This window comes from Trachypithecus francoisi, unplaced genomic scaffold, assembly GCF_009764315.1.
Source record: "Trachypithecus francoisi isolate TF-2019V2 unplaced genomic scaffold, Tfra_2.0 Lachesis_group11, whole genome shotgun sequence".
Classification (NCBI taxonomy): Eukaryota; Metazoa; Chordata; class Mammalia; order Primates; family Cercopithecidae; genus Trachypithecus; species Trachypithecus francoisi.
Genome location: NW_022681456.1, coordinates 82,612,294 through 82,635,038, shown reverse-complemented (window position 1 = coordinate 82,635,038; position 22,745 = coordinate 82,612,294). Strand labels below are relative to the sequence as shown.

General features: G+C 40.2%; 2 protein-coding genes across 7 annotated transcripts in view; one reads left to right on the top strand and one right to left on the bottom strand.

Annotated features, from left to right (window-relative positions):
* Window positions 1-22,745, top strand: part of SCN8A (sodium voltage-gated channel alpha subunit 8) — a 216,724-nt gene that overhangs the window by 107,193 nt on the left and 86,786 nt on the right. For all 6 annotated transcript variants that reach the window (XM_033222024.1, XM_033222020.1, XM_033222025.1 and 3 more), the window contains exons 7-11: window positions 196-417; window positions 2,067-2,130; window positions 3,649-3,790; window positions 6,612-6,818; window positions 7,595-7,888. In XM_033222024.1, coding sequence (XP_033077915.1) covers window positions 196-417; window positions 2,067-2,130; window positions 3,649-3,790; window positions 6,612-6,818; window positions 7,595-7,888 — 929 coding nt within the window. The remainder of the gene's footprint in view (window positions 1-195; window positions 418-2,066; window positions 2,131-3,648; window positions 3,791-6,611; window positions 6,819-7,594; window positions 7,889-22,745) is intronic.
* Window positions 13,498-15,358, bottom strand: LOC117090759 (heterogeneous nuclear ribonucleoprotein A3-like). The gene is made up of 2 exons (XM_033223368.1): window positions 15,355-15,358; window positions 13,498-14,649 (listed from the first exon to the last, which is right to left on the bottom strand). The coding sequence occupies exons 1-2, from the start codon at window positions 15,356-15,358 to the stop codon at window positions 13,850-13,852; spliced, it is 804 nt and encodes a 267-aa protein (XP_033079259.1). The 3' UTR covers window positions 13,498-13,849.

Genomic DNA, 22,745 nt, shown 5'->3' with positions numbered 1-22,745 from the left:
TTCACTTAAAAATCGATACTTGGGGATACTGATAATTTTGCTGACCTATTATTATTCTCATGGTATAAATATAAAGTGGCCATATTTCAAGAGTGGTGCTGTGGGGAGGAGTAGCAGCCAGTGGCTAAGAGGGAGGCTGGGGGAGGTGGGGAGGGCTTTGAGGTGCCTCTGATTCCGGGGATTCTGTCTCCTCAGGCCTGAAGACAATTGTGGGTGCCCTGATTCAGTCTGTGAAGAAACTGTCAGATGTGATGATCCTGACAGTGTTCTGTCTGAGTGTGTTTGCCTTGATCGGACTGCAGCTGTTCATGGGGAACCTTCGAAACAAGTGTGTTGTGTGGCCCATAAACTTCAATGAGAGCTATCTCGAAAATGGCACCAAAGGCTTTGATTGGGAAGAGTATATCAACAATAAAAGTAGGTGGCCTTTTCTCTGCAAGAGGAACAGGAAAAGTCTGTTCCTAGTTCATGTGGTCAGAAGCTACACAGGGCTTAAAAAAGTAGTTGGAGGCCGGGCACGGTGGCTCACGCCTGTAATCCCAGCACTTTAGGAGGCTGAGGCAGGCGGATCACCTGAGATCAGGAGTTTAAGACCAGCCTGACCAACATGGAGAAACCCTGTCTCTACTAAAAATACAAAGTTAGCGAGGCATTGTGGTACATGCCTGTAATCGCAGCTACTCGGGAGGCTGAGGCAGGAGAATCGCTTGAACCCCGGAGGTGGAAGTTGCAGTGAGCCAAGATCACGCCATTGTACTCCAGCCTGGGTTGGCAACAAGAGCAAAGCTCCGTCTCAAACAATAAATAAATAAAAGAAAGTAGTTGGAGCTGGAAAGGAATGGCAATGCTACTAGAACTAGCCTTGTGAAATTATTCCTTTCCTCGCAGTAGGATTGTGTTCAGAAGCTCTCAAACATCAGCCCTCTCTCCTGTCTTCGCATGTACCTCTAAACTTTTTCTTTGAAATTCAGGCTTAGAAGCTTGATAAAAGTTATTTTTTTCCCTAGCTGAGTTACTTGGGGTATTTACACATTTAGTCCAGAATGTATCTATGGAACTCAACTTTTCTTAATACTGCTAAGACTATCGCAGTCCATCTAGTCTAGGGAATCAGGTGACCTTCAAGGCACTATTCAATCCTATTGCAGTTGAGGAGTTTTTAATCATTTTATTTGAGGAACCAAAGGAAAATTTGATGTAGTGATACTTTAGACTCATGAAAAAAGTTAGCTATGTCACTATTTGTCATTCCTGAGAAAATAAAGTCAGTTTAGTATCCATAAGAAAATGTTGCAAAGGAGATTTCAGGGACATATGCTGGAAAGGAAAACATGCCTTGTAATTTAAAATAGGACCTAGTATCTAGTGACCAATGAGCTCTAAAATATCTTTGATAAAGACAAGTTGTAAGGATGGAAGAATAGAGTGGTATAAAGGGGTGTAGGACTCAGAAAACTTACTTTTAGGCCTCTTTGATTCAAGTACCAGAATCTGGCATATAGATTAGAAGTATGAGTAGAAGTTGGGTATCTGTGAAAACTATATTGCATCAAGAACTTTGGGGTAGCACTTTTAATTTGTAAATATATATAAGAAAATCATTAATGGGAAAGAATTCTTATCAGCTGGCCACAGCTGTTGGAAAAGATTTATGAGCTAAAATCAATAACTGTTTCTGCTAGGGCTGGTTAAGAACAGTGTAGGCCGGGTGTGGTGGCTCATGCCTGTAATCCCAGCACTTTGGGAGGTCGAGGTGGGCGGATCATGAGGTCAGGAGATCGAGACCATCCTGGCTAACACGGTGAAAACCCGTCTCTACTAAAAATACAAAAAATCAGCCGGGCTTGGTGGCGGGCGCCTATAGTCCCAGCTACTCAGGAGACTGAGGCAGGAGAATGGCGTGAACCTGGGAGGCAGAGCTTGCAGTGACCTGAGATCGTGCCACTGCACTCCAGCCTGGGCAACAGAGCGAGACTCAGTCTCAAAAAAAAAAAGAACAATGTAACCTTATTCTCTCATTCATTTAAATCTGCCTGTTCATTTCCTTTCTCTTCAAACTTTTCTAGCAAATTTCTACATAGTTCCTGGCATGCTGGAACCTTTACTCTGTGGGAACAGTTCTGATGCTGGGTAAGTAGCTCACCTAGTTTGATTCTCTTTCCTTAAAAATGTACCTATTATTAGTTGGGTCAAAGTAGGCAAAATGTTTACTTTTCTCTGTGCTCAAGTAGTAGACCTTACAATTGCATCTGACCTATCGGTTGGCATAGATTTTCTGTTTCACATTTGTCCACCTAAAGTTGACATTTCACTAGTAAGTGACTGTGCTTGTAGTCTCAAACCAAAATGAAAGAATCCAAGGATAGAATCAATAACACCAGATAGCTTACCTGCCTCTTGGGGACTCCTCTCATCTTATATTACAATAGAGAGCAAAGATACCGTCTTAGTGATAGTTATGGATCCAAGGATGACCCAAAATATGCTTGACCTTACAGCATAGGGGAGGAAAAAGAGTAGCAACATAGTATTTGAGTCCTGATCCTGATAATTCCTGCTCTAAGACCTTTGGCAAGCCATTTAACTTATCTGAACCTTGGTTTTTTTTTTTACCCATAAAATGGATTTATTTAATAAGCCATGCTCTCTCTTTCTCACAGGGTTACTGTAAGAATCCACTTACATTACATGAAAGTGCTTTGTAAACAGAGGGCTTTATAAATGTAGGGTGGTAGTGTCATTTTTCAGAGTATATTGGTCCTCTAAGAACTGGTGTTTTAACATGACTACAATGTCTAGAAATCCATTTAATTTCTATATTAAAGTAGACTACTAGAGATTACATTGAAATAAATATGAGGTGAATCTAAAAGCAGGAGAAATGGTGTAACTGAGGTAACTGAAATCCCCGTTATGACTTAGGTTGTCACAGTGAGTGTAAAGAAAACAGAAACGATTAAGAGGAACTTCTGGCCGGGCACGGTGGCTCACGCTTGTAATCCCAGCACTTTGGGAGGCCAGGGCAGGTGGATCACGAGGTCAGGAGTTCGAGACCAGCCAGGCCAACACAGTGAAACCCTCTCTCTACTAAAAATACAAAAATTAGCCAGATGTGGTGGCAGGCGCCTGTAATCCCAGCTACTCAGGAAGCTGAGGCAGGAGAATTGCTTGAACCCAGGAGGCAGAGGTTGCGGTGACCCGAGATCATGCCATGACACTCTAGCCTGGACGACAGAGCTAGACTCTGTCTAAAAAAAAAAAAGGAACTTCTAGCTGTTTGTCATTTGGGATAGTAGCAAAGTTAAATTTGATTGAATTGCACATTGATATGAATCTAGAACAGTACTTCTCACACTTTGGCATGCATAAGAATCACCTGGCATGCCTCTTAAAAATGCAGATTCATAGATCCCATATCCAGAACTTTTAATTCCTAGGTCTGGGTAAGGACACAGGAATCTGCATTTTTAAAGAACATGCCAGGTGATTCTGATCCTAGGCTGTCCCCAGAAGTTGGCTAGCTGCTTATTTCCTTCTTCTTTTTCTTCCAATTTGTTGTCCTGGCCCTATCAATGGTTGTTTATTATCTCCAAGGTCATGGCTGGTGGAATTATGTTGAAAGTCCTGAACTTCCCTTTCTTTCTTTAGGCAATGCCCAGAGGGATACCAGTGTATGAAAGCAGGAAGGAACCCCAACTATGGTTACACAAGCTTTGATACTTTTAGCTGGGCCTTCTTGGCATTATTTCGCCTTATGACCCAGGACTATTGGGAAAACTTGTATCAGTTGGTGAGTAATACCTCTTTTCCTTTGGCCATAGAGTTTGCATGAGCATATGTGGGGTTGGGGACATTCTGTGTGGGAGACATTCTGTGTGAGAGACATTTAGTAAAGACATTATACAAGATCTAACTGTTGTGTTTCCCACAGTCAGCTGGTTTTTGATATTAAGTGAATTCTGTCAGTTATCATCCCTGTTTCTTGACTGCTCAGTCATGTATAGCTGTAGATTCTTACAGCCTTGACGGCCTCTTGTCTGACCTGAGAATCTGCTATCTCTATCTACTTCCTACTGTTTATCCTCTGCAGCGTGTCTCCTTTTGAAAATTTGGGCTTAGGGTTTATTTTTTTTGCTTGTTTTCTTTTGTTTTGTTTTTGAGGTAAGTACTACAGGCATGTACCACCACACCTGGCTAATCTTTCTACTTTTTGGAAAGTTGGGGTTTCACTCTGTTTCCCAGGCTGGTCTTGCAACTTCTGGCCTCAAGTGACCCTCCCACTGTGGCCTCCCAAAGTGCTGGGATTACAGGCGTGAGCCACCATTAGGGCTTCTGTTTAAGAAATATTAAACACCTCTTTGTGCAAGGCACTATGTAGATGGAATTTCCATAAGGACCTTGGAGTATAAATATATCAACATTTTTGAGATTTGTAACACATTTGGACTTGTTCAAGCAGGTTGTACAGATAAAAATAAGGTCAGTTACATTCTGTTGGACTACACTGGTGACTCTGGACAAGTCATTTAACTTTGCTGGTTGTAATGAAGTTAGTGTAAGTGATTGCTAAGGGTCTTACAGCTTAGAAATTTTATGACAGTCCATTGTTTTCTGTTTGTCATTTGATGATACCAGTTACTTTGAAAATGAAAAACATGTCCCCTCAGGCATGAAGAAACCTCTTTTAAGGGAAGTTTCTATTTCAAATCTCTTGAGTTAATTCTTACCTTTCTGTTGGACAGCCTAGAGTTCCCTCAGGTTCAGTGTTTCTCATGAAATATTTGTGATTCATGCTGTTTCTTTTTTTTTTTTTTTGATACAGAGTTTTGCTGTGTCGCCCAGGCTGGAGTGCAGTGGCGCAATCTCAGCTCACTGCAACCTCCGCCTCGTGGGTTCAAACAATTCTCCTGATTCAGCCTCCCTAGTAGCTGGGATTACAGGCATGAGCCACCACGCCCAGCTAATTTTTGTATTTTTAATAGATACAGGGTTTCACCATTTTGGTTGGCCAGGCTGGTCTCGAACTCTTGACCTCAGGTGATCCGCCTGTCTTGGCCTCCCAAAATGCTGGGATTACAGGTGCAAGCCACCGCACCTGGCCCATTTTGCAGTTAACAGAATAAAGATGAAAACTCTGTAATAGTGGGTTGCATGTACATAATCTAAAACCTAGTTTCCTTCTGCCTTTTTTTTCTTCCCTACTATCCTTTATGTCATATTGTCATATCCTTTTAAAACTCATCCTATTGCAAAAGAATAAGGAAGGGCATCACTCAAGATGGGGATTTCCTGGCCAGACGCAGTGGCTCATGCCTATAATCCCAGCACTTTGGGAGGCCAAGGCGGGTGGATCACTTGAGGCCAGGAGTTCGAGACCAACCTGGCAAACATGGTGAAACCGCATCTCTACTAAAAATACAAAAATTAGCCGGGTATGGTGGTGCATGCCTGTAATCCCAGCTACTCGGGAGGCTGAGGTGGGAGAATTGCTTGAACCTGGGAGGTGGAGGTTGCAGTGAGCCGAGATCATGCCACTGCACTCCAGCCTGGGTGACAGAGCAAGACTCCGTCTAAAAAAAAAAAAAAAAGATGGGGCCGGGTGCAGTGGCTCACACCTATAATCCCAGTACTTTGGGAGGCCGAGGCAGGTGGATCACAAGGTCAGGAATTCAAGACCAGCCTGGCCAACATAGTGAAACCCCATCTCTACTAAAAATACAAAAATTAGCCGGGTATGGTGGTGCATGCCTGTAATCCCAGCTACTCGGGAGGCTGAGGTGGGAGAATTGCTTGAACCTGGGAGGTGGAGGTTGCAGTGAGCCGAGATCATGCCACTGCACTCCAGCCTGGGTGACAGAGCAAGACTCCGTCTAAAAAAAAAAAAAAAAGATGGGGCCGGGTGCAGTGGCTCACACCTATAATCCCAGTACTTTGGGAGGCCGAGGCAGGTGGATCACAAGGTCAGGAATTCAAGACCAGCCTGGCCAACATAGTGAAACCCCATCTCTACTAAAAATACAAAAAATTAGCTGGGCATGGTGGTGGGCACCTGTAATCCCAGCTACTCGGGAGGCTGAGGCAGGAGAATCGCTTGAACCCGGGAGGCAGAGGTTGTAGTGAGCCGAGATTGCGCCATTTCACTCCAGCCCAGGTGATAGTGTGACACTCCATCTCAAAAAAAAAAAAAAGATGGGATTTCTTGCAACTTGGACCTGATTTCAGAGACACAGTATATCTGTTAATGCTATTTGAGGACCAGTAGATAAATAAGCTGCAGTCTTGTATTCTTTTCTTTATACTTGTCTTAGCCCAAAATCAAACTTTTTTTTTATGAAAGGAGTATATAGGAAATATTTAGAAAAATGAGAGAGGATTTTTTTCTCACAATGTTTGGGAGATAACTACTGCCATTTAATGTGAGTTGAGGATAAGTGAAACCATTCAACCATTGGGAATACTGAGTGCCCACAACAGGAAGGAGTACTGCACAAGGAAACACAGTCCTGTTCAAAATGCAAATAGTGCCCTTACAGAGGAACTTGGCCCATTAGCTGTTTTCAGCCTGGTTCATTTGGTACAAGTGACTCAGAAAATGGCCTTTGTCTTTGCAGACCTTACGAGCAGCTGGGAAAACATACATGATCTTCTTCGTCTTGGTCATCTTTGTGGGTTCTTTCTATCTGGTGAACTTGATCTTGGCTGTGGTGGCCATGGCTTATGAAGAACAGAATCAGGCAACACTGGAAGAGGCAGAACAAAAAGAGGCTGAATTTAAAGCAATGTTGGAGCAACTTAAGAAGCAACAGGAAGAGGCACAGGTTGGTGATTAATTCTTTGCAATAGACCTTCCTGCCAGATCATGGTGACTAAGGCCCCATCTGATTTTCACTGCAGTTGATCTTTTCTAGGCATATTTTCAAATAGAGGTCATTGGTCTGATGAAAATAACCCAAGTAACAACTGCAGATGGTTGATCCAATTATTCAATTTGTCTTAATGGCCAAATTGTTTGTTCATATCATCTTTTGTTGAATTTCTCAACTGTTCAGTGTGCAACTGCCATGAGGACTGGGAAGAAAAAAGTGACCAGGGTGGTTTTTTCTTTTTCTTGGGAAAAATGTTAAGATTCCTGTGGTCATAAAAAGTATTATTTCTAATTTAAAAGAAGATACAGGCAAAATATTAAAGTAAAACTTGAAAGACATTTGTGATCTCATCACCTTAACACTTAACTTTCTAATCCTTATCTAAATATACATGTATTTATACATTTTTAAGACCCATAATATATAATGTTACTTAGCATTCATTTCCAGACTTGCTCAGAAGGGATCCTCTGGCACCAAGGCAGCAGCCAAGTCCTTGTCTGAAATGCTCAAGAGAATAACTCCCAAAGTTCTCCCCACTGGGTTCTGTTCTGTTCACTTAGGACTGTGTGCTGGAATACACAGAAACCCTCTAACAGTCTAGGTTTCCCGCCTCCGTTTTTTCTCCTTTCCCCTAGGTAGGGAAATGTTCTGTACTAACTGGTTGGCCTTGGGTGGCTCCAGCTAATTGCCCTGATCTGGCTTCCCTGCTGTGGCTTCTTTCCTAGGCTGCTGCGATGGCTACTTCAGCAGGAACTGTCTCAGAAGATGCCATAGAGGAAGAAGGTGAAGAAGGAGGGGGCTCCCCTCGGAGCTCTTCTGAAATCTCTAAACTCAGCTCAAAGAGTGCAAAGGAAAGACGTAACAGGAGAAAGAAGAGGAAGCAAAAGGAACTCTCTGAAGGAGAGGAGAAAGGGGATCCTGAGAAGGTGTTTAAGTCAGAGTCAGAAGATGGCATGAGAAGGAAGGCCTTTCGGTTGCCAGACAACAGAATAGGGAGGAAATTTTCCATCATGAATCAGGTAAACTCTTCTTTTTTCCTATACCTTTTCCAAAAATGTATTTTTTATTAAGGTAAACTGTGTATATATGTATTATACCATCTTTACCATTTAAAGTGTACAGTTTAGTGTTAAGTACAATTATATTCTTCTTTTTCCTCTTTCATCCCCTCTATCCCCTCCTCTTCCTGGCCTCTAGTAATCACCGGTCTACTCTCTACCTTCAAGAGATCCACTTTTTTAGCTCCCACATATGAGCTTATTTCACTGAACATCATAACCTCTGGTTCCATCTGTGTTGCTGCAAATGATAGGATTTCATTTTTTTAATGGCTGAATAGTATTCCATAATGTAAATATACCACGTTTTCTTTATCCATTTATCTGTTGATGGGCACTTAGGTTGATTTCATATTTTGTCTATTGTAAATAGTACTACAATAAACATGGGAGAGCAAATATCTCTTTAATATATTGACTTACTTTCTTTTGGTTATATACCCCATAATGAAATTGCTTTTGGTTATATACCCCATAATGAAATTGCTTTTGGTTATATACCCCATAATGAAATTGCTGGTGTATTAGTCTGGGTTCTCTAGAAGGATAGAACTAGCAGGATATATTTATATATCTTATTAGTGTGTGTGTGTGTGTGTGTGTGTGTGTGTATACGTGTATATATATATATATAAAGGGGAGTTTATTAAGTATTAACTTATACAATCACAAGGTCCCACAGTAGGCTGTCTGCAAACTTGAGGAGCAAGGAGAACCAATCTGAGTCCCAAAACTGAAGAGCTTGGAGTCAGATGTTCAAGGACAGGAAGCATCCAGCATGGAGGAAAGATGTAGGCTGGGAGGCTAGGCCAGTCTCACCTTTTTATGTTTTTCTGCCTGCTTTATTTTCACTGGCAACCAATTAGATGGTGCCCATCACATTAAGGGTGGGTCTGCCTTTCCCAGCCCACTGACTCGACTGTTAATCTCCTTTGGCAACACACCTCACAGACACAGATCAATATTTTGCATCCTTCAGTGCAATCAAGTTGACACTCAGTATTAACTATCACAACTGGATTGTATGGTAATTCTATTTTTAGTTTTTTGAGGAGCCTCCATACTCTTCTCCAAACTGGTTGTACTAACGTGCATTCCCACAACAGGTAAACTCTTTACATTGGCTCAATAAGCCTTAAAAAATCTGGTTTTTCTAATCCCACTTGATTTTTATTTTCCCCTTTGGCCCTATATTTTCCAGGCCCATCCCTGCATCCTCATTTCTACCTCACTAAGCTCCATATTGTTGTCCTCTGGGAGGAAGTGTTACCAGCACATTTGGAACATTCTTCATTCTAATCCTGCCCTCCCTTCTCTGATGTAGAAGCCAACCCTAGACTATGTGAGCACCTTTGGCAGACTTGCTTGGCAGTAAAGTATATGTCACACCAGCAATCTTCATGTTCTAAAACATCAGGGAGAGCGTTTCTCCTCTAAGCATCAGAATTTAGCTCAAACATCTCTGTTTAAGAATTGCATTTGGCCAGGCGCGGTGGCTCAAGCCTGTAATCCCAGCACTTTGGGAGGCTGAGACGGGCGGATCACGAGGTCAGGAGATCGAGACCATCCTGGCTAACACGGTGAAACCCTGTCTCTACTAAAAATACAAAAAAAAATACAAAAAAAAAAAAAAAAGAATTGCATTTAATTACAGGGGACAATAATAATAGGAGTCATGAAACAGGACATCTTATTTGAGCATGGCAAGTTCTACTGATTGATTATTCTGGATATATAGTATCACACTGATAAGTTAGCCTATGGTAGATTGAAAGGCTCCAGTTTTTCCCAACTTTGATAAATAAGGAAATTAAGCAAAAAAGAGAAGAGAAGACTTAGGGTAATTGTTGAGCATTCTATTACTATAGATGTTATCACATAGATAGGTATTTTTGGATTTCAGAGAACACTACCAAAATCCAATTCTTAGGCCATTTAATTTCCCATTTTAAAGAAATGCTGGAAAGTTGGTAGGTATAGAATAGATTATAGTTACTGTTTATGGCAATATATCCAGTGTCTTTTCTTTTTTCCCAGAGATGATTCATTTTCCCACTTGCATCTCTCACTTTCCAGTTCAGTCTTTTGCCAGTCTTACTCATTTCAGGGGATGAGCAAAATCCCTCATGTCCATCCCTTTCTTTCCATTCCTTAGCCTTATCTTAGTTTTGGCTTTACAATTGCATTATTTTGTTCTACTGCGTTTGTCCACTGCAGTTTTGTTTTCTCTAGTCTTTCTCCTTCTCCTTTGTATTTTATATACTGTCAACAGATCACGTCCTAAAATGCACTTCTCATCATTCATGTAGTAGGCATTTATGGAGTACCTACTACATATCAAGGATTGTGCTAGGTCCTAGGGCGTAAAAGGTGATTAAAACATCATCTCTACCCTACAGAGCTTACAGTACAGTGAGACAGCCAAATACACTAAAACATTATGTAGTAGCATGTATTATTCCATAATTGAGATATGCTGGGGGTGTTAGAAAAGCACAGATCTATCCCAACATGGAGATTCAGTAAAGAGTTTCTGGGAAAGGTAAATTTCTGAACTGAAGCTTAAAGGATAGACAGGAATTAGGTAGTGTATGTGTGTGTTGGTGAGGGAGCAATAAGGAAAAAAGGACGATCTAGGTTTAGAAGGGAAGCATATTCCAGTTTAGACATCCAATGTTTGAATTATTTGTTGGATAACCAAGTAGAGATTTTTTTAGACAAGGATAGGCAAGTGATAGCTCAGGCAAGAGGTCCTGAGCTGAGAGGTGGTGATTGAAACTGTGAGACTTGTGGAGATTACTCAAAGAGAATGTGTCAGTTGGAAGAACAGTGAGCCAAAGACATGACCATTGCTGTTCACCTGCACAGGAGATGGAATTCAGGAAAGAAAACAGATAAACAGTGTTGGAGGAGCTGAGAAGGCCAAGAAAGAGTTCAGTGAAGTCAGGACAGTAGCGATGTTGGAGAAGGCAGGGCAGTGATCAATGGATTGAAATTTAACAGAGATGCTTAGTGAGGTCAGAACTGAAAGTGTGTATTGGATTTGGCAATATAAAGTCATTGAGGACTTTAAAGACATGTTTTAGTCCAGATTAAGGAAGGATGCCATGTTAAGTGGGAAGTGGAGACAATGAGTATAGACTTCTCATCCCAGCTTCTTTAAAGAGTGTGGGTGGAAATAAGCATGTTTATAATCTGTGGAAGAAAGAAAAACAGAAAAGGAGATGCGTTAGAAAATGAAACAGAATAGATAGAAGTAGAGCACAATCTTGGAAGATACCGAAATAGATGTGGTTTTTAACAGAAAAGGGACCCTGATTCCCTGAAACCTTAAGAAAACAGGGAAGGATGAGGTGGATAAATTTGTAGAAAAGGAGTAGGAAGTTGAGGAAGATAACCCCTGACAGTTTAGTTTTTCGATAATGTCGGGAATTAAAAATCGAGGAGTTTGAGACCAGCCTGGGCAACATAGTGAGACCTCTGTCTCTGCAAAAAATGAATTAGTTTTTTGATAATGTAGGGAATTAAACATCTTATTGAAGGGAATGAGAGGTTGTGTTTGGAGGTTTAAAGAAAATACTGACAGTTTAGAATAGTTTTTAAGAAGAATGGGAGAGGGAATTCCCCTAATTAGATTCATTCTATTTACTAATTAAGTCCCAACTCCTTAGCCTGGAATTCATAGCATTTCCCCATCCCCTTAGTACGGACACAACCTGTGTGTTCATTCTCCAGTCTCTGTGCCCTATCAAGCACCCTATACCTAAACCAGAATGAGCTACTAGATATTTCTCATATATGATGTTTGTTTTCTACCCTCTGTGGTTTGCTCAAGAAACACCCTCTCTAAAATGTCCTGTTGGCCAGCACAGTGGCTCACACCTGTAATCCCAGCACTTTGGGAGGCCAAGGTGAAAAAATCATTTGAGACCAAGAGTTCAAGACCACCCTGGGCAACATAGAGAGACCCCTGTCTCTACCAAAAATTAAAATATTGGCCGGGCATAGTGGCACATGCCTATAGCCCCAGCTACTCAGGAGTCTGAGGCGGGAAGATCGCTTGAGCACAGGAGGTTGAAGCTGCAGTGAGCTGTGATCTTACCACTACACTCCAGCTTGGGCAACAGAACAAGACCCTGTCTCCAGAAAAACAAAAACAAACAAAACAATCAAAATTAAATGCCTTATTTTTCTGTCTTTGAATTTCCACATCATAGTTATTCTTGATATCTTCCTTTCAAGAAACCTTTCCTGACTCTCCTGTTTTCTAGTTGGAAATCTTCATTTTATCTTTCTGTTATGTTTTATATATACCTCTTTATTTGTTGCTTTTTACTCTACATATAGACAGTACTCTACATATACTCTGTGTACATATTTATTTATGTTCATATCCTCTTCTCTCTTTAAAATAAAGTGTTAAAGTCAAGGTCTGCTTCTTAGCACATGGCTAGATATTGTTAGACAAATGAATGCAAGACTTTCAGAAATTTGATTTAACCCTTTCTGAGACTTCTTTATAGCCTGAAGCCATCTCTGTCTCACCTTCACCTCTCCTTTCTTCTAGTTCAGCCTCTTTTGGGGTAGTAGCTTTGTTGTCATTTTACCCTTGTCTTAAGAGACTCACTGAGCTATGAATACCTTAGTGCTGTTAACACTTTCCTATTGAATGGTCTCTGATTATTCTATAGGCTTTAGTACAAAGGTGCACACTGATTGCTCCTTACAGCAAAAAATAAAACCAGGCTTTTGAGATAATCCTGCTTTGCATGAAAATATTCACTTAGTCTAATTTCTCCATTCAAAAAAATAGTAAATTCCTAGAGGCCAAGGCTGACTGCCAAGACTAGCTTAGATGCTCCAAGGGATAGTAGTATTCTTTGTCCTAGGACTTTCCTGAAGTTTCTGTGGAAGAGTGACTGAAGAAATCGAGGCCTAGAAAGATTAACTTATAACTATAACTAGTTATAGAAGGTTATATAACTAGTAAGTGTTCAAGCCAAGATTTGAACCCAGGTTCATCCAACTCCAGCGCCTGTGCTCCTAACCACCCCTTCTTTACTCCTACACACGTGCATGATCATTTCTTCTGTTAGCTTAATAGTGAGTGTGGCTTCAGTTTTCTCACAACATAGTTCAGTTATGTGTCAGTTTCTTTTATTTCCATAGCTTCTGAGTTCTTCTTTTTTTTTGGAAATTTTGAGATTCTTTTCATTTGAAGGTAATCGTAATGCTATTAAATTCACAAATGCTAATTTAAATACTCAATCCTATTTATCTAAAACACACATTGCAAACACACAAATTATTTATTCTCTCCACATGTCAATGCCCATTCATATCACGGTTTGGAAATTGGACGAATAAGATTCCCCTTAAACTGCAAGTCAGCAGGTGTTTCTTTACAGTTAACTTTAGCAAAATTCATACAAAATCGTAATTAACAATGATCTTTACTTGTTAACTCACAAGGAAACACCTTCAAAACTGCATTTTGTTTTAAGTTTCTGTACTAAAATGTAAAGAACTGAACTACACAATATTGAAAAGTTAAGAATTCCTTATTTTTGTATTCCTGGTACCACTACCACAATTTACAGGGCAATATACCTGATGTAATGAAAAGAAAAAGAAAAAGCTACAACAGATAAAAGACCTCAGGAATGTACCTCTAATTGACACTACATGGCATTAATCAATAGCTGCACTTTGTGCAAACTGTGGCTATGACAGTCCTGAACAAGAAGGGTTTCCTGTTTAAGCTGCAGTAACTTTTCTGACTATGGATCATCCTTCCTTCTGTGGCAGATTTTTACAGTTCCTCTAATGCATTTGGGACGACTGTCTCAAAGTAACCTGCGGCTTTCCTGACAACTCCTCACTGTCTCTCCTGCTAAGAACTGTAGCCCTTTGCTGCTGTTTTTAGAACCTTCTGCTACCATATCCACCCCTTCCACCAACAGATCCATAACCACCACCACAGGGACTGCCCGAGCTTCTTCCACCAAAACTTCCCCCTTTCATGGGTCCATAATTTGATTGCTGTTGTCCACTACAATTTCCAAAATCATTATAGTTCCCACCACCACCATAGTTACGACCGCCAAAATTTCCTCCTTCATTGTAACCATCATATCCTCCACCACCGCTACCATATTCACCACCTTGGTTTCCATATCCTGGTCCACCACCACCATAGCCCCCTCTACTACTATAACCAGGACCATCTCCATAGTTGCCACTGTCACTTCCAAATCCATTATATCCACCATCACCTCGTCCATAACTACCTCTGCTGCCACCACCTCCACCACCATAGCCTCCTCTTCCACCAGAGTTTCCACCAAGGCCAAAATTACCTCCACCACCTCCAGAGTTTACTCCGTGACCCTTAAAATTGCCAGAGCCACCTCCACGACCTCTCTGTGATCCAGCAGACTGCATCTCTTGTTTAGAAAGGACCTTTTTCACTTCACAATTATGCCCATTAATAGTGTGGTATTTCTGAACAACAATTTTATCAACTGTATCATGATCATCAAAAATTACAAAAGCAAATCCTCTCTTTTTTCCACTCTGCCTGTCTTCCATAATTTCTGTGGCTTCAGTCTTGCCATACTTTTCAAAGTAGTCTCTCAAATTATATTCTTCTGTATCTTCTGTAATACCACCAACAAAAATTTTCTTCACTGTTAGATGGGCATCAGACTTTAAATAATCCTCTTTAGAAATAGGAACACTTTTACACTGTTGGTGGGACTGTAAACTAGTTCAACTGTTGTGGAAGACAGTGTGGCGATTCCTCAAGGATCTAGAACTAGAAATTTGACCCAGCCATCCCATTACTGGGTCTATACCTAAAGAATTATAAATCATGCTGCTATAAAGATACATGCACACGTATGTTTATTGTGGCACTATTCACAATAGCAAAGACTCGGAACCAACCCAAATGTCCATCAGTGATAGACTGGATTAAGAAAATGTGGCACATATACACCATGGAATACTATGCAGCCATAAAAAAGGATGAGTTCATGTCCCTTTTTGGGACATGGATGAAGCTAGAAACCATCGTTCTCAGCAAACTATCACAAGGACAAAAAACCAAACACCGCATGTTCTCACTCATAGGTGGAAAGTGAACAATGAGAACACTCGGACACAGGGTGGGGAACATCACACGCCGGGGCCTACTGTGGGGTCGGGAGAATGGGGAGGGATAGCATTAGGAGATATACCTAATGTAAATGACGAGTTAATGGGTGCAGCACACTAACATGGCACATGTGTACATATGTAACAAACCTGCACATTGTGCACATGTACCCTAGAACTTAAAGTATAATAAAAAATAAAATAAAATATATTAAAAAAAAAAAAAAGAATCCTCTCTAGAAACAGCTCTCTTTGGTTCCACTATATGCCCATCAACCTTGTGTGGTCAAGCACACATTGCTGTATTCACCTCCTTAACGCAAGAATAAATCACAAACCAAAGCCCCTGGAACGTTTTGTTTGGGGGTCTCTCATTACCACACAATCTGTAAGTATGCCCCGTTTCTCAAAATGTTCTCTTAAACTATCATCTGTAGTTTCAAAGTTCAGACCACCAATAAACAGTTCTCTCAACTGCTCTGGTTCCTTTGGATCATGGCCCTCTTCCCACCCGTGGCGACGGCGATGGCGATGGCCGGAGTCGGGCTGGGGGCGACCAGGCGGCGGTTTTACCTCCATTTTGAGCCTGAGTTCTTCTTGAGACATCTCCTGCTCCCCCATCTCCTACCTATTTCTCTGTATTTTTAAGGCTCAGGGCAGTTTATAAATATTAAGTTGAGCCTATTTTTTCAAAGTATTTTAATTGCTCTATTGCAGCAGTTTTCAAACTTTCTGGTCTTAGGACCCTTTATCTTCTTAAAAATTTTAGGTACATGTGTACCTAAAAACCTTTTTAAAATGTGCTTTTAATTTCTCATATTAGAAATTATAGTTAAGAAAATTAAAAAATATTTATTTACTAATTTTTAAAATATAGTAATGATAAACCCATTACATGATTAACACAAATTATATATTTTTAAGAAAAAGGAACTGTTTTCGGAAACAAAAAAAAGATTCTTGTTTTTTTTTGTATTACATTTCTGCAAATCTCTTTAATCTGTAGTATAATAGAAAACAGTTGAAATATCATACTGGCTTATGCATGCATTCAGTTTGTTGCAATATATTTTCTTTGGTTAAAGTATTTGAAGAAAATCAAGTTTCATACAGATATATAGTTGGAAAAGGGAGGAATATTTTAATAACCTTTTCAGATAATTGTGAATGGTCCTCCTTGATGCTGTTCCAAAACTTAACAGTGACAATTTTTTAAAGTTAGTTGTGACATGGAAACTGTATCAGTAACTTTGTACTCTGTTATAGTAAAAATCTCTTGCTCCATTTTGTGTCATAGATCTTTAACCCATGAATGATTTCTAGCATCATGCATTGATCATTTGAGAAATTTTCATTTCCTGAGTTTATGCAAGTCTTCCAAATACACATGAGATTTTAAAACTATGTTTATTATTACCACCAATCTCATCAGAAAACGATTTAAATATTATGAAGCTGTCAGGCTCCCAGTGTCACTGTGTGCTTATGAGAAGATGAGTGATAAAAGCACATATCATCTCAGTATTATTAGGAAAGAATTTTGACCTCGTGAGCCTTCCTTAAAAGGTCTCAGGGACCTCTAGGGGTCTCCAGACCACACTTTAAGAACCACTGTTATATTAGAAAGGAAAAGTGAAATATGGCATAGAAACAGAATATGTAAAATCACTCCTTCATCACATTCTAGACATCTCAGTCATTGTAAGCCTCATCTTGACAGACAATTTACATGTATCCCCTATGATCCCTAGAGATAATTTTTCTGTGGAATGCAAAAGTTACACCCTCAAATCCAGAACATCCCAGAGCCATTCTCCCAAGCAAACATCTAAACCTAAGTTGGAATTTATAGTTTAACTGTGACTGCCTGAAGAGGACTACAAGCTCCTGGTTGGTTGACAGGAAGATTTTGAAAAGAGGAAGTAAGGCCTACTCATCTCATAAACTACACAGGATCCCAGGATTTAATAGAGCCATGGATCCTGAGTCATCACTGAAAACCTCTAGTCTGGGAAAATTGAGACTGGGGAGGGATTGGGGTTTCAGCCCTCAGGATGTAGCTCCTTAGGGAATGCCCTAAATCAGGATTGGATCCTGGGTACAAGGAGAAATGGGGCAAGTCACCTTTACCCCTTTCACATTTGTTCATTGCAGAACTACTCTTTTGCAAAGAGTGAAACAAGGAATTAGAAAATAATAGAACAGTTTTTCCTTGTATTATGGATCTTAGGATCCTGATTTTTAAGTGTTCATAGGATCACCGAATTGGTCATGACCCTCATCACTGTCTTATCAATCTTATCACTATCCTCAAGGTTAAGAATAGTCTGATGTATTAGATCTCATGTAGTATATGATATTTCTTCCTGGCCTCCAAGTTTCAAGAGGGCAGGGACCATGTCGTATATCTTGTTCACCACTGTATCCACAACACTTAGCCCATAATAGGTATTTGGTTAAATAAAATTAAATTTTGGCCAGGCACAGTGGCTCACACCTGTAATCCTGGCACTTTGGGAGGCTGAGGTGGGCAGATCACTTGAGGCCAGATCACTTGTGGCTGAGGCATGAGAACCTGGGAGGCTTGAACCTGGGAGGCAGAGGTTTCAGCGAGCCAAGATTGCACCACTTCACTGCAGCCTGCGTGACAGAGCGAGTCTCTGTCTAAAAAAAAAAAAAATATATATATATATATATATAAAATTAAATTTTATTGTAAAATACACAAAACCTCTTTCCTAATGTGAAGACCTAATGTACCAGATAGTATCAGCACCCAGCTTTGACTACTAAGGCAGAGTTATGAATTCAGTGTAGTTTAGCTTGCTGTGAGAATTGAAGCAGTGACCCAGTGCAGGTGTGGAACAACCCTAAAATGGGTGGCTAAGCTGTAGTACCTAATCTAAATGCATGTTAATTAAGTTAAACATTGTAGTTACTATGTACAAAGCACTCTAGGAGATATAAGGATGAATCAGTCAATGTGCCCTTAAGGAGTTTGTAGTTGGTTAAAAATGAGAGATAAAACATGTGTATGAAGAACTGTTGTAAAAAGTAGAGCGTAGGCTAGGTACAGTGGCTCACGCCTATAATCTCAGCACTTTGGGAGGCCAAGGCAGGAGGACTGCTTTAGCCCAGGAATTTGAGACCAGCCTGGGCAACGTGGCGAAACCCCGTATCTACAAAAACTATAAAAATTAGCCAGGCATAGTATGGCACATACCACATGGTGTGGCACATAGCTATGGTTCCAGCTGCTTGGGAAGCTGAGGTGAGAGGATCACTTGAGCCCAGGAGGATGAGGCTGCAGTGAGTGATTGCACTATTGCACTCCACCCCAAGCAACAGAGTGAGACCCTGTCTTGAAGAAAAAAATAAAAAATAAAGTAGAGCATAAATATTCTGAAAGGGGGTTTGGTGCTATGAAAAGATTAAGGAAGTTAGTAGAGGAAGAAGCAGAAGGACTGGATCATGGAGAACTGAGAGGATTTCCCAAGCTGAAAATGGAGTGTGCACTGAAAGCAGAGGAAATAAAGACCTGCGGCAGGGTGGCTGCATGGTAAGGTGTATGAGAAAACAGTGAAAAATAAAGTAGAATAAGTAGATTAGCGTCAAAGCTGGGAGGGTCTTGAATGCCATTTTTAGGACGGTGTGATAGTGTTAAAGGTGATAGTGGCGTTTAGCAAAAGGGCCATGAGTACCTGAGTCCTGGTTGTCCCGGCCATATTTCTCCCCAGTGATGCCCTCAAGAGAGGTGTTAACAGGTTATTAACACCTGGGCTTGTACCCTGAACCTCAGTGTTCTATGTTACGCTTGCCTTCAAACATGTTTTTCATATGCAGGTCAACCAGTCCAAAGCCCACATTCCCAACTACCTCCTTTATCTAACTCACTCACTAAGCCAATATTTCCCTGCCCTAAATCACCCCAGAGCCAGATACCAGACAAGTAGTGACCACGTCTGTAGGCCAGAGACTTCCAAAATTATTCAAACTCCCCAATCCTAAATTTGCTCAGACTTACCTATCCTGCCTCATCGCTTCCTTCCTTGGGAAAACATAGGCTCAGGCTAAACTTCCCCCCTCACTCCTTCTACCTCCTGACCAACACTTACATTTCCCCATATGGCCCTCCATGGCATGGCAAGCCCACTCCTCTTGGGAACCGAAGTAATTAACTCTTCTTTCAAAGGCAGTTGCCTCTGTGTCTGTCACCTTACTGTGATCTGATTAAAACAAAATCCCAAGTACATTTTAAGACACCATCTTCTGGCCAGCCACATTGTTTAGAACAGTGTTTCTCAAGCTTTACCACAGGACTCATTTCTGTTTTTCCCAATTCTTCATGAACTGATACTATTGTAAAATATAATAACAATCAATTTCTAGAAAAATCATCACATTCTTAGATGTTATGACTATGTCTGATTGTCATAAAAGTTTCTAAATGCCCCTCTCAGTTTCCTTACTTGTCTCATTGCAGACCAATAACAAGTCATGTACTAGCTGCCTGTGAATCACACCGAGTAGAGCTGGTTCAGGGGAATGAATCAGTGATTCAGTGGGGGTGCCCAAACATATCTGTAAGAAGAATAGTAAGTTTACCAATCCAGCAACATGGAAGAAGAACAGGCAAGGGCTTCCTCTGTTATGTGCTCCTTTACCACACAGTGTATGTGTCCTTTTAACACACAGTGACGACATCTACTCATAAATGAGGCTCAGTCAACATTCTGGAATCTAACCAATGTAGCTCCTCCTCTCTGGTACAAGGATGAGGCAGAAAAACAAAATAAGTCAGGATAATCCTGTTTTCTAGAGACCTATATATAGCATATGGCATGTATCTAACAATGACATTTATATAAAATTATCTACGATTAGTGCTTTTCTTGATATGGTCCCCAGTGATCAAATTCATTTATTGCCTTAGAAGTTCATGGGTTGCTTAAAGCCAAAGCAGGAAAAGCCTACATAACAAGTGAAAGACACAGGTGAGAGAATGGAGTATGCAACTAGAATTATCCAAAGAAAATACACCAATCTGGGGACAGGGGCTTTGTACATTACAGGAAGAGACAGGAACTGAAGTATAGAACCAGAAATGGAATTGTAGCCAACAAAAAGATAAGGGCAGAAATGTTAAAGAGGAGCCCCAAGGCCCTTCCAGTGTTAGCATCAAAAGTATTAACAGGCTGGGCACGGTGCCGCACTCCTGTAATCCCAGCACTTTAGGAGGCCAAGGCAGGAGGATCACTTCAACCCAGGAGTTCAAGATCAGTCTGGACAGCATAGAGACCCCCCATCTCTATTAAAAAAAAATTTTTTTTTAATTAGCCAGGCATGGTGGCACATGCCTGTAGTCCTATCCTGGCTACTTGGAAGGCTGAGGCAGGAGTATGCAGTGAGCTATGATCATACCACTGTATTCCAGCCTGGGGAAAGAGTGAGACCCTGTCTCCAAAGAAGAAAAAAAGAAATATCAAGAAAGGTTTCTTTAGCACCCGTAATATATGCACTACATTGTCATAGTCTCAGCCCACAAAGAACCTTAACAGCCCAATCATTTTATAAGAGGGTTAAGTCCTAACCTCTAAGACAAAAATCTCTTATAATTAAAGATTATGGTCAGGCGCAGTGGCTCACGCCTGTAACCCCAGCACTTTGGGAGGCCAAGGCGGGTGGATCACCTGAGGTCAGGTGTTAGAGACCAGCCTGGCCAACATGGTGAAACCCTGTCTCTACTAAAAATACAAAAATTAGCTGGGCATGTTGGTGGGCGCCTGTAATCCCAGCTTCTCAGGAGGCTGAGGAGGAGAATTGCTTGAGCCCACGGGGGTGGAGGTTGCAGTGAGCCAAGATCGTACCGCTGTACTCCAACCTGAGTGAAAGAGTGAGACTCTGTTTAAAAAAAAATAAAAATAAAAATAAAAAAAATAAAGAAGATTGTCTAAGGGCAATCATTTGTCAAGTTTGTTTCTCTCAAAACAGTGTTCCTCAAATTGGGGTTGCATGCCCTTGGGGCACCTGAAGACTTGCCTAGCACAGTTTTAAGGAACCCAGTTTCTAAATCTTTAATTTATATATACCTGTGCCTCAGATCAGTCCTGTGGTCCAAAATCACACCATCTGCCTTTCCCTTTTCCCTCTTCATACCCTTCTCCCTCCCACTTTACAAAAGTAAGGCATACCTCTATCATCCCAAATCTTATGTGGTGCATTGCCCTCAGGTATGTAAATCTTTGGAATGCCAAACAGAAGGACAATTGAAAATATTAATGTCTACAAAGTTTTTAGTCCAGGAACCTTAAATCTATTGTAAGGTTTTTCTGAATTTATCTATTTTACATATTTCTGTTAAGAGTGAAACAGAATTATTACTGGGGATGTTGAGATGTTTTAATTTCAGGAGATTGTTGCCCTTGCAATACATACTAATACATTTATTAATAGTGAAAAATGGGATCATACTTCTTCAAATGAAAATAAATCTAAAGCAATTTAGCCAATTGCTTTGACATTGAGGACTGACTGCTCATTAGATCATGTGGTTGAACATTCTCAGAAATGAGCTAAATCTGTGACTTTAAGGTAGATTTTGATAAAATATATTTAAATCATGTGATAAGATAAAATCATATTAAAAAATGTTGGCAATGATGGAAAGACATTAATAATATTTTGATTATTTCAACCATCTGTTGGGTCAAACGAGCTTCTTTTAAATACAAGAGTAACTCATATGAGAATAACCCACACAATTATTAGTAAATAATAAAGCTTTTTTGATGTCCTCAGAAATCAAGAAAGGGAATGTATAGGTAACAAATCTTTTGGCAAATTGAGTTTTCAGTTCTTTGCTTTCAATAAAATTGAAAAAAGACTTAATTGCCAGCCGATAGATTATTACAATAAATTTTGCTGACAGTTTGCTATATACTTTTGGTATATAACTTGGAAGGAGTCCAAAGAATTGAGTGACATTACTATAACAAAGTTTTTCCATTCCAAGATAATATTTATGTGAATAAGGTTTTAGCACATAAAATCGATTATTAGAAAGGTGGGGAGGATTGATGTTGAGCCATGTCTCATTCTAATAATAAGTAATACTACCAACAAATATTTAAACACCAGTTGAAAAGAAAATCTCATCCATCTTATTAAGAAATGCATTTTAATACAATTTTCTTTCTTAAGCCTATTACCTATAAAATACGTAATATATTTGTATAGCTTGATCAGCTGTATTCATAAGAATATTAATAAAAATTCAATCCAGGAGAATCTTTTAAATGTCTTAAAGACTCATGGTCATAGAAAATTTTTAAATATTAAGTACAGTTTATTTATAATTTTTTGTATAATTTGTTGGAATTGTAGCCAACAAAAAGATAAAGGCAGAAATGTTAAAACAGGAGCCTCATGGCCCTTCCAGTGTTAACATCAAAAGTATTAACAGGTTGGGCATGGTGCCTCACTCCTGTAATACCAGCACTTTGGGAGGCCAAGGCAAGAGGATCACTTGAACCCAGGAGTTCGAGATCAGCCTGGGCAACATAGAGAAGTAAATTCAAGGGTGAGCAGTAAAATACATTAAAGCATAAAAGTGTACATTTGAATAAAATTCCCTAGGGAATATGGAAAGGAAGTATGAAAT